We start from the raw sequence: 12599 nt of genomic DNA, 5'->3' as shown, positions 1-12599 counted from the left end.
GGAGGAGCTACATACGAATATGTGTAATAGCATAAATACAACATGATTAACCTGGACACTCTATTGGGGGGGGAGGGAAAAGGAAGGGGAAGGGCATGAAGCACAATGTAAATGTACACCACTCTCAATATGTTCCACTTATAAAAAATAAAAATTAAATTAAAAAAAGAAAAGAAAGTATAAAAAAAAAAGGAGCCGAGACAGGAGGGTCACAGATTTGTGGCCAGCCTCAGGAATGTAGCAATGCCCTCAGCAACTTAGTGAGACCTCTTTCAAAATAAAAAATAAAATAAAATAAATCAGGTAGTGGGTGTAGCTTAGAGGTAGAATGCCTCTGGTTGAATCTCCAATACCAAAAAAAAAAAAAAAAGTCATCTATTAACTGTTATTCTTTAGCCTGAAGAGTTGTGAATTTCTTCCTAGCTACTTGCTGACATTTTTAAGGTATCCCTTATAACTCGAATATTTTTAGGACCAACTAAAAAATTTATCAGCCAAATCTCTATATTTTGGGATATGCTTCACCAAGTCTATATTTATATTGCAATTAGTCTATTATAGTACATAACACGCACATTTATTAAAAATTAACCCCAGTCTAAAGTAAAAACCACTAATGTTTATTTTTAGAACATATAGTTAGTATCCAAGGTCTCAAAGGAGTTAAATGTAAAATTATACAATTTATACATCCCACTCTAATTTTTAATTAAATTTTAAATATTATTAAGTATCTTTAGGATAAAAGTACTTTTTCATTACTTGAGTGGTAGAAGAAATTAACCATGCAATCGATACTTCAGAATAGTGAAGCTGAGTGTGGTGGTGCACACTTGTAATCCCAGCATTTGGAAGACTGAGACCAGAGGTTTGCGGTTCACAGACAGCCTCAGCTACTTAGTGAGGCCCTCCGCATCTTAGTGAGACCTTGTTTCAAAATAAAGAATAGCCAGGTGTGGTGGTGCACGCTTGTAATCCCCGTGCTTGGAAGGCTGAGACAGGAGGATCACGCAAATTCAAAGCCAGCCTCAAGTAGCTTAAGAGACCCTGTTTCCAAATAAAATATTAAAAAATAGGTCTAGGAGTGTAGCCTGGAGGTAGAAGGGCCCTGGGTTGAATCCGCAGTACTACTACTACTACTACTACTAATAATAATAATAATAATAATATATTAAAGAATAAAAATAGGGCAGGGGGTGTAGCTTGGAGGTAAAATGCCCCTGGGTTCCATCCCCAGACCCACGAAAAAAGTAAATTTAAGAAAAATGTCTGGAGACTTCCGGGAAGATGGCGACCGAGAAAAGCGGGGCTTAAGAGCCCCACTACCAACTAATCTCCATTACCACAAAAACAGCGCCTTTCATAGCCAGAAAACACCATCACCAGAGAAACAAAAAAATCATCAGGCTCCAGAGAGAAAGCGGACTGAGAACAGAGCTCAGAGCCACAGAGGAGATAACTGGCCTCACGCCCGAGGACGCAGCAGCAGCACCATACTGCCAGCGGTAGTGGCAAATTCACCGGACAGCTACAGCAAGCTGAGGTGAGCCACTGCGGAACAGCCAGGCGGGATTTCTCGCCACAGGTAAAATCTAAAGCTCCCAGTGGCTGAGCTCAGCACACGCCGCAGGGATTCAGAGTGGAAATCAAAACCAAGAAGAAATACGCCAGCTTCACGGCCGAGGGCATAGCAGCAGCGCAGTATTGCCACCAGCGGCAGCAGCAGAGAATTCACCGAATCCAGTACAGCTACATCTGCGTACTCAAGAACAGTGAGTCAAATTGCAGGCCACAGAGGAGAAATCCCAGTACTGTACTCCCTGGGACTTGACCCAGTGGGGGAGGGGTGGTGGCAGAGATATCACACCATAGGAGAACGTGCAACCTGGCACCCTCCACAGTCTAAAGCAGCCTCTATCAACTCTCTGGGTTGGAGACTCTGTGATACAACCCAGTAAAGGAGTAGTGGGGTCTGAGATACTACTGACTCGAGATCCAGAACACCTTAAGTGAAGTCATAGTGACCCAAGGGAAGAACCCAGAGAAGGCACAAACTTCTGAAATCATGGGAAAGAGGAATAATACTGGAGCAATGAATGCCCACAACCCCACAACATCAGAACCTGATAAACAGAAAATCAGAGATTTCTAGAAGATCAAATCAGGAAAATAACTGTAGAAATAATAGAGGTGCTTCGAAAAGAACTCAGAGAGAGCCAAAAAGAGTTAAAGGATGCAATTAATGAAGTAAAGGCCTCAGTTCAAGCACAAACAACCGATTAGACCACATGGAGAACAGAATCTTGCTCTTAGAAGATGATCATTCCAAAAATGAACGCATAGTTTCTAATCTAGAAAAAAATATCTGACAGCAGGAATCTGACATTGAAGAAATATGGGCCCATTTTAAGAGAGCTAACCTAAGAATAATTGGAATAGAGGAGGGAAAAGAAAGTGAAACCAAAGGGATCAACAATCTCTTCAAGGAAGTAATAGCAGAAAATTTCCCAAACATAGAGCAAGAGGTTGATACACAGGTCCAGGAAACTTATAGAACTCCCTTTAGAGGATCAGAGAAGAGGATCCCCATGCCACATAATTGTCAAAATGACCAATGTGGAAGCCAAGCAGAGAATCTTAAAGGCAACAAAAAGAAAGGGCCAAGTGACATTCAGAGGCAAACCAATTAGAATCACTCCAGACTTCCCAAACCAAGTCGTGAGAGCCAGAAGGGCTTGGAGCAAAATATTCCAAACTCTGAAAGAAAACAACTTCCAGCCAAAAATTTCCTACCCAGCAAAACTTTCTATCAAATTAGATGGAGAAATAAGAAGCTTCCATGACAAATAGAAACTGAAGGAATTTTTGTCTTCAAAACCAGCACTAGAGAAAATACTCAAAGAGATTAACTACAAAGAAGAAATAGGTAACACACACCAGAACCAGAGAAACAAGATTTTCCATCCAACAGACAACTAAGATTGGTTATCTGTGGAGACTCATTATTTATGTTAGTCTTTTACCTATCTCTAAATGGTATTGTTTGCCTTTATTGTTGTTAATTTTTAGGATTTCTAGTTTGAATATTAATATACCTTCAGATATAGCATTTGGAAATATTTTATCCCATTCTATTAGTAACTGTTAACTCTGTTTACATTGTCTTTGGATATACAATATTTTTTTTATTTTTTAGGGAGTTTGTATACTCTTCTGTTGCCTGTGCCATTGAAATCATATCCAATAAATCACTGCCAATTTCAGTGTTGTGAGGTTTTATGACCCAGATTTTCTCCTAAAAGTTTATAGTCTTAATATTTATATTTAGGTCTTTTATCTATTTTGAGTTAATATTTGTATATGGGATTAGGTAAGGGTCCAACTTTATTCTTTTCCATGTAATTATTATGTTTCAACAATATTTAGTTAAAATATTATTATTCTACCACCAAATGTTCGTGGAAACCTTGTCAAAAATAACTTGACATTATAAGGAAGAATTTAGCTCTAGGCTTTTATTTAACTCCAATGGTTTATATATCTGCCTCTAGAACAGTACTACACTGTTTCAATTATTGTAGCTTTATATGGTTTGAAATCAGAAAATATATATCTTCTAGCTTTGTTCATTTTCAAGATCATTTTTGGTATCTAGAGTCCATTTTCCATATTAGGATAGATTTTTTTTCTGAAAAATAAATATATAAATATATGATAGTTTCACCTAAAAAAATAGAAAAAAAAATATTCTCTGGTATGAAAGAAAGTAAAAAGAAATATTGAAATGTTATCTTTAAGTCATCAAAAGCTTGGTATCAGACAAATGAAACTGTTATGTGAGATTATCATTTTTAATTTTGGATAAATTGCTATAATACTAGATGTCAACCACTAAGCCAAGCATGGGAGGGAGGGATGGGGAGAGAATGGGGTGGGGATCTGATGGGGGCTGACTGGGCGATGTGTGCATGTATGTCTACAAAAGTTTGTATCCCACTATGATGTATGAATACAGTGAACCAATAAAAAAAAAAAGAAAAATGTCTGACCTTAAAATTATTTCTCTAATACACTCTGCTTTTCTGAACTTATTGTTCTTATAAAATTAGGTTGCAGGTCCCATGTGCACAAGCGATGACAGCAGGAAGCACTGGTTTGAAAGTGCAATTAAAAAACTAAATATAATAAATGTACTAATAAAACTAGGGTAAGTCTCCCAAAGGACACTTGAAAACTGACTATAAATCATTATTCATTATAATAGAAAAATGGAAAATTATTGTATTAGTGCATTTATCAGGATGAACCATGTCAAAAGAAAAACAAATTTACCTAAAAGTGTCCTGAAAATTATAAGCAACTTGACTAGAGTTTTACAACTAATAATTCAAATACGAATTGAACTATAATAAGGAGGCAGATCAAAATAAATTTAGAAACTCCTGAAAACTGAGTGTACTCTCTAATAATTCCATTTATGTGCAAACAGGAGTCTGTAGAGAAATTAAGGTGAAGAGAAGTGAAGTGATTTCAAATTCAGCAAAAGTAAAACTAAAATCTATCTCCAGAAGCCTTTAGTATTCTACTAATAATCTTTTAAATCATATAGACTTCTACAATTTTTTGTACTACTATACTTAGCATGTTAGAAATAGTTTTTCGTTAATACTACTCATCCATCCGTGTGTGTGTGTGTGTGTGTGTGTGTGCATGTGTGTGAGAGAGAGTGTGTATTACTAGAAATCGAATCCAGAAGCATTCTATCTCTGAGCTATACCTCCAGATTTTTTTAAGTTTTGTTTTGAAACAGGGTCTTGGTAGATGGCTGAAAGTCTTCCTACATTGCTGAGACTGTTTTCGAACCTGCAATCCTCCTGTTACAGTCTCCCAAGTACTGGGATTACAGGTATGTGCCACCACCTGGCCTACTTGTCCTTTTTAATTCACCACTTTGTAATTATTGCCAATATTGGTTGACTCTTTAGAAGATACAGGGACTGTTTTAAGTCCTCTATGTCATTTAGTCCTCACGTTAATTTTGTAAAGTAGGTCTAACTGGTATCTTCATTTTGTAAGTAAGGAGGCTGTGACACCTGGCTTCATTCCCCTGCTTTCTCATCCACTGCAGTATGTTGAATGGTGCCCCCCAACGAGATGTTTATGCCCTAACCCCTGGAACTTATGAATGTCACCTTATCTCGGTAAAGGATTTCTGTGGATATAATTAAGGATCTTGAGAGGAAGATACTCCTGAGTTGTCTGAGTGGGCCCTAAATTGAATAACAATGTTCAAAGACAGAAGAGACACAGACACACAGAAAAGAAGACTGGTTGAAGATGGAAAAAGATACCAAACCAATGTGGCCACAAGTCCGGGAACTGAAACCAGCAGAAACTAGCAAAAAGGGAGGAAAAAAAAGTTTTCCCTAGAGCCCTGAAAAACAACAAACTTTGGACTTATAGCCCGAGAACTGTGAGAATAAATTTCTGTTGTGTAAGCCACCAGCTTGCAGCAATTTGTAACAACAGGCCTAAGAACTCAACACAACCCCCATAGCATATTGCCATTGTCTAGAGACATAAAGGGCCTCTTTTTGACAGTCTCATTTTTGTTGTTGATTTTTCATTTTCTGTGGTTCTGGGGATAGTACTTGGGAGGCTTTGTACACCCTAGGCAAGTGTTCCACCACTGAGCCACATCCCTGGCCCACGAGCCCAAGTTTTAACTCATGAGAAAGGCCTAACAGAGCTTCCCTCTTTGTGTACCATGGAAGCATCCTCTGCAACTGATTCCTTGCCACGAAACATTTACCCAAATACAGTGTTTGGTACTAGTTTTTTAGTTCTACAACTCAGAATCTTTTCTGCAGTTAAAATAAATACCTTTCTCCTAGTGTCAGCATATTTTAAACAGTAATTAAATTAGCACAAATACCATGGAACCTATTTGCACTTGAAAATACAATTCTAACATTACTATTCTGAAAACTTCTCAACACTGTAATCCAGAAAATAGTTGGTGTTATATGTAAATAGGCATTTAATGCACATTTTGAAATTTTTTAATGTATACTTAGTGTTTCAAATATTACATGGCATTCTCTTGATTTATTTATTCTTATTGAAAATTATTTCTAATCAGGTGTGTTAGCACACACTGGTAATTCTAGTACTTGGGAAGCTGGACAGGATGATCGCAGATTCACGGCCAGCCTCAGCTACTTAGCGGGCCCTCCACAACCTAGTGAGACCCTGTTTCAAAATAAAGAATAAAGAAATAGGACTGGGGGTGAAACTCAGAGGTAGAATGCCTCTGGGTTCAAGCCCAGTACCACAACTAAATAAATAAATAAGTAAATAAATAAATAAGATGGTGATGATGATGGTTACAGTGACGATGACATTTGGTATTGGAGACTGACCTCAGGGGCATTCTACTTCAAGCTACATACACAGTTCTTTTTATTTTTCATTTTTTGAAATAGGATCCCACTAAATTCTTGAGGCTGGCCTCAAACCTGTAATCCCTCAGCTTCCCAAGTAATGGGATGATAACATTTAGAACTTTTGACCGATGGCACTTAGATTTGATTTGGAATCTCGTCCATTGCACTTACATCAATCATGTGCCCTTCTTTCTCTCTGACTGAGGGTTAGTGTAGTTGGTTGGAGATACTGGCAGGAGGAAAGTGAGGTGAGGCTTCTGGTTTATTCTCTTCCTCTGCAGAAAGGAGGGCATCTAATAGCCAAGCTTCTCTGCCCAGGGTCATAGCACCTGGCGTTTTGGAGACCCCTTGCCCATAGCTAAAAGTCTTCAAGTGCTGCTGGCCCCCTGCCCTTCAAGCCGTGGGTGGAAGAAGAGCATCTCCCTTTCGTGAGATCCTGGTGCTTCCTACCACTTATTTCTATCCCTCATTCACACCTCCATAAATAGCCTCTTCAATAAACTCGTCTCATCATCTCGAGTCTGCTGTCTTCTACCCAACTCTGCTGGAACAACACTTGAGTATCCCCCTGAGAGCATTGGTCTAATACGTCAAATTATTCCTTCCTGTATATAAAGCTATGCCTGATTCCCCCAATACTTGTAATTTCAAAGAATGGCAACTGGTCATGACTAATGTGGGTCTTTTTCTCCTCCAATAGCAACAAAAATGAAGGTGGTAGCATAGGATGACTTTGTTCTTTTTGGACACATGGCCCTGGCATCCAGCTGTTTTCTTATCACTGAGTGATTTGGGTTCCAAGATACCTGTCATCACCATCAACGATGCATTCAGGGAAGGCGAGGCTACAGCCAAAGAGCATGATATGTTGATAGCAACCGAGGCGATGGAGGTACGTGAAGAACTTGAGGAACTTCTCTATTTTCATGGTTTTGACAACTGAGAAGAGAGGTGTCAGCGTGGCGTGGTACGGAAGCATCTGACACTGGCTGTGGGTGATGTTCACGCAGGCGCCTGGGGAGTAGAGACAATTACATTCAGACGTAGACGCATCAAAAATATATTTGCAAGCTCCTTTGATATGACAGGTAACTGTGGTCACAAGAGGTAGCATATTCTGTAAATAGTTATTATAGTTAAATTATAACAAATATACAATCACATACACATATGTGTCCACATAAAAAATGTATATGTGTGTCAGCCGGGCATGGTGGTGCACCCTTGCAATCCCAGTACTAACAAGGCTGACACAGGAGGATTGCAGGTTTGAGGACAGCCTCCGCTACTTAGTGAGGCCCTCCGAAATTTAGTGAGACCCTGTTTCAAAATAAAGAATAAAAAATAGGACTGGAGGTATAGCTCAGAAGTAGAATGCTCCTGGGTTCCATTACCAATACTGCAAAAAAAAGTGTATGTGTGTGAATATGATAATGAAATCAACCCACTAATATTTATAGAAGGGGAGCAATAATTCCCTGGGCACACGTGTGAAAAAATACACACTCATATATAGCTGGTAGGATTTCAGATGGGCAGGACAATAGGTGTCAAAAGGATTTTTAAACATGCATATCCTTTGACAGTACAATAGCATTTCTAGAAATTTGTCATACAAAAATAATCATAGCCATGAACATAGATTTATTCAGAGGAATCTTGATGTCTGCATAGTTTACTATTTTTAAAAGATAGAAACATATGCAAACATTCAACAAAAAGAGTTGGAACAAACAACAGAATACTTAACTCAGGTGCATAAAAGATTCTTTAGAGGACTAATAATCTGGAGTGATGCTCATAATATAATAAATAAATATAGCAAGTAACAAAACAATAAGGATACCATGATCTTGTCTCTGAAAACACACAATTATGCAAGTTTTCTTGTGTGCCTGTGGTACTGGGGATGGAACCCAGAGGCATTCTACCTCTAAGCTCCACCCCCAGCCCTATTTTTTATTCTCTATTTTGAAATAGGGTCTCACTGAGTTGCAAAGGGCTTCACTAAGTAGCTGAGGCTGTCCACGAATCGCGATCCTCTTGTCTCAGCCTCCCAAATGCTGAGATTGCAAGTGTGCACCGCCACTCCCAGCTTATGTAAGGGTTTTCCATCCTGCCTATATCACAGTTCAGGCTCAGTTCGGAACCTTTGACTTCATTTTCTCTTATAGCCAGCTCTTCCGGGCACCACCACATCTTTCATTCTAGAAACCCACCTGGTTGGTCCAATATAAACCAAAATGTTGACATGGGTCTTGATAATGCAATTTTAGGAGACTATTATATTTTGCTTTTTATTCTATATTCACATACTGGTTTATAGGTGGTAAGTAAAGTTTTATATTTGTTGTTATTTAAACAAGCTACTATTTAAAAATAAAATCTTCAGGCTTTAGAAATACAGCAGAAAAAAAAATTGTTCTATTTTGAGTGAGGGGAAAAATAAGAAGGGAAATTTAATAAGGATGGGGACAACTCTTCTAATTGCCATGTAATTCCCAGAGAACTGAAGGAAATATATTCTCCACACATAAGAATAACTCCCTTTTAATAAAAATTAGTTGAAAATAAGGCTGTATATCTGATCACATGATCAAATTCTTCTGTCTATAATACAGAATAAAGATACCCTATAGGAGCAGGATTTCTCACCCCTCTGCTTCATACATTCAGATAGATCACTTCAGAGTCTACTCTCACCCTCTCCTTGTCTGCTCTGAATTTCTTTGAAGCACACTTCCAGTCTCACTTTTCTTCCAGTCTACTTTAAAACCCTTCAAAGACTTGTAGGAAATCTTTCTCCTGAATGACCAGATTGTAGCCATTAGAACAAAGTCTCATACTTCATGAAAACATACCATTCCCCATTGTTAGATAATCTTCACTGATCACCCAAAATGTGCAGAGCTCAGTGGGGCAAGATCAAAACAAGGTTTCCACTTTAAAAGGCAATTAAGAGACATGTAAAATTTCTCTAGACACCAGACTTTAAACTAGGCATGGCAAAGAATTCAAAGACATGACACTTTCTTGGACCTCATCAAATTCAAATACAGAATGAGAGCAATTAATTGGAGAAGAAATTTTTAAGTAAAAATATGGCAACAGAACACAAAGAGGCATATATAAAATTCAGTTTCTCTCAAGTGCCAAGGTAGAGCGTTCTGGAGGCAGACTGCAAGAAGATGGCACTCAAGTTATTTAGTGAGAGACCTAAAAACACACCACAGACAAGGAGAATAGAGAGAGCAGACTTCGAAACGCCACAGGCCTGCGTATTATGCTACAATCAGAGAAGTTTGCTTATTAGAGCTGAAAGTTGTGCTCTTCTCCATCCAAAGTATAAAATCATTTGCAGAAAATTCAGACTCAGGAATAGATTTATTGAGACTGAACCTTGGGTTGGGCACCAAAACAGGCACTCAGCTTCCCTCATTCACAACGATCACATTGTCACAGTCCAGTGAAGTGATATTATATCTATGTTAGACATTAGGAAATTCAATTTCAGAAGGCTAAGAAAGCTGCCTACAGGTATGCAGCTATCAAGACACATTACAATGATGAAACCCGTGTCTTCTAAGTAACTTCCAACTGGAGGAAACAAATGTAAAGAGGGCTATTATGCTAAAAGTAGTTCTTAAAGAGGATAATCCCTAATGGTTCAGGAAAGGAAGAAGCTAAAAAGCATATAATATCCAAGGTCTGTGTATTAGTACACTTTCTGTTGCTAATGATATAATACCCCAGGTTGGGTATGTTCTAAGTTTAGGCTTATGGTTCTAGAGGTCGGTCCAAGGATGAGGGTCCAAATCTGCTAAGGGCCTTCTCGGTTGGGAGGACTCTGCAGAATCCTGGTGCGGCACCAGGCATCACATGGTAAAAGGAGCAGGCTTTCTTGCTCAGGGCTCTCTCCCTGTTCTTCTGAAGTCAGTGATTGCATTATGGCGCCCTCACTTTCCTGTCCTCATGTAACACTGATATCTCTGCCAGCCTTACTTCCCAATACCATTAACATATGACTTTGAGGATTCAATTTCCAAAACATGAAATCTGGGGGACACAGACAAACCACAGCAGTATTTATATTAATCTATAACACACCCACATATATTCCCCATAGCTTAACAATTAATTACATTGTTTTAGCGATTATGAGCTTCTAAATCTGTGCACTTGATAGCAGATCATATTTGAAGCACTTAGATGACCTAAAGGTTCGTGCTGCCCACCTGGACAATAAAAACATTGAATACTGGCAGACCATTGAAAACACAAGATAGAAAAATATCGTATTTTTGTTGACTACAGAACAATTATGGCAGTGTGAGTTGCCCCAAAGAAAAATAAAAGGTATTTTTATCTCTCTAATGCTCTCTAGTAGATAACTCCCTTGGGAATAAAGTACTTAGGAAATGATGAAATAATAATATAAAATCTTAAGTCTCAAAATAATTGGTACAGACACTAATAAAAATGTCTTACATTTGCATAATGGTTCTCCAACATTTTCCAGTGCACTGTCAATTTAAAATTCAGATCTAACAATTTAACACATATTTTCTCCTTACAAATGAAGAAATTTAGGCTATGACAGGGGTATGTATGTAGACAGATACATAATGGATGAATGGATGGACAGACAGATGGATGGGCCAATAAGTAGATAAAGAGACAAAAAAGTGACTTACAGAAAAACATAAGGTCAATAACAGAAGTGGACTGATATCCACTTTCAGGCCCATTCTTCTCACAACACCACAGCTGTCAACAGTATAGCAAAAATGGAAGAAATCCCATAGATCAAGAATTTAATGTAGGGCAGATGATGAGGAAAGTGTTCATGAAAAGGGAGAACCCATTTTGGTGGTTGAAAGATACATATGGTTTGAATCAGCAGAGGTATATAAGTGCATATTACTGGCAGAGAAGTAAATGTAACTACAAAGACTGAAAATCATAAGTGCATATGACATAGAGAAATTATGAAACTTGAGTCTGTACAGAAGCATTCAACAAACTTAGCTAAGAATCTGCTCATACATAGCCAACAAGTATAAAAGGTAATTACTTTCTAAGACTCAAACCTTTTATATTAAGGTAATTGTGTTAGTTTTTTTTTTTTAGGAATAATAATTCCTCCTGCCTCAATATGTGGGTCGAATATTATTTTTCTTAAAATATTCCATTGTATTTGAAACATGTAATTCTAGTATTATATGTGTATACATTCTTAGCAGAGAAAGTGAGTTTTTGTAAGCCATTCACATGCTGTGCACCTTGAAAAGTCACCTCTCTGTAGGGAAGGGGAGGGGAACTTTTAAAAATGGGCTCATTTACCATTGCTTCTACATCAAACCTGGTTTTCACAGGGTAGAGGAAAAGTGGGGATTGTTTTTCTTCCCTGTAAACTTACTACTGTGTCTAAAAGAAATTAGAGGCCAGGGATAATATATAAGAAGATGTACAAAATACAGTGGATGTAATTAATCACAATGTTCATATATATATATATATATATATATATATATATATATATATATATGAACATATATATGTATATATATATATACACACATCATTATTCCATTAATATGTTTTCTCTTTTAAAATGTTATTTCATATGGGGAATTGGGGAGGAGAATCTAAAAACAGACCTAAAGAACAATTATTACTTCCTGATGGTGTGTGTGTGTGTGTGTGTGTGTGTGTGTGTGTGTGTGTGTGTGTGTGTTCAGTGTAGCGATGAACCCAGAGCTTCCCATGCATGCTAGGAAAGGGTTCATAGTTCATACCCAGCCCTTGGTGCAATGTACTTCTGCCGAAACCAAAATATTTTTCTCATTAGTGCCTCAATTCTAATCCCCATTGCTAGTAAGACATGATTTAACAACAAATTTTCAGAGTGTTCATTGATTATAAGACATGGTCTCAATTTGAGGGAAAAATTATGAAAACAAATACTGCTGAAGGCTATTAGTGATCTTTGTTTTCATAGCCAGACTCAGTGGTATTCTAGATCAAAATTGAGCTTTCTCTGCTCATATATCATGGTTATATTTATAGATTATATTTCTATTAAAAAAAGATGGATCTTATCTAGCAAGAAAAGATTCTTAGAATTTTCTTTATGTTCATTTGGAATTATAA

General features: G+C 37.7%; 1 protein-coding gene across 1 annotated transcript in view; it reads right to left on the bottom strand.

Annotated features, from left to right (window-relative positions):
* CORIN (corin, serine peptidase) overlaps window positions 1-12599 on the bottom strand; it is a gene marked incomplete at both ends in the record, with an annotated part of 277623 nt that overhangs the window by 188653 nt on the left and 76371 nt on the right. The window contains one exon of the mRNA XM_080697928.1: window positions 7253-7460. Within this exon, the coding sequence (XP_080554054.1) occupies window positions 7253-7460 (208 nt within the window). The remainder of the gene's footprint in view (window positions 1-7252; window positions 7461-12599) is intronic.

This window comes from Muscardinus avellanarius (genome assembly GCF_963383645.1).
Source record: "Muscardinus avellanarius genome assembly, chromosome: 6".
NCBI classification, from domain to species: domain Eukaryota; kingdom Metazoa; phylum Chordata; class Mammalia; order Rodentia; family Gliridae; genus Muscardinus; species Muscardinus avellanarius.
The sequence above is the reverse complement of the archived record's forward strand: the minus strand, read 5'-3'. Positions and strand labels throughout refer to the sequence as shown.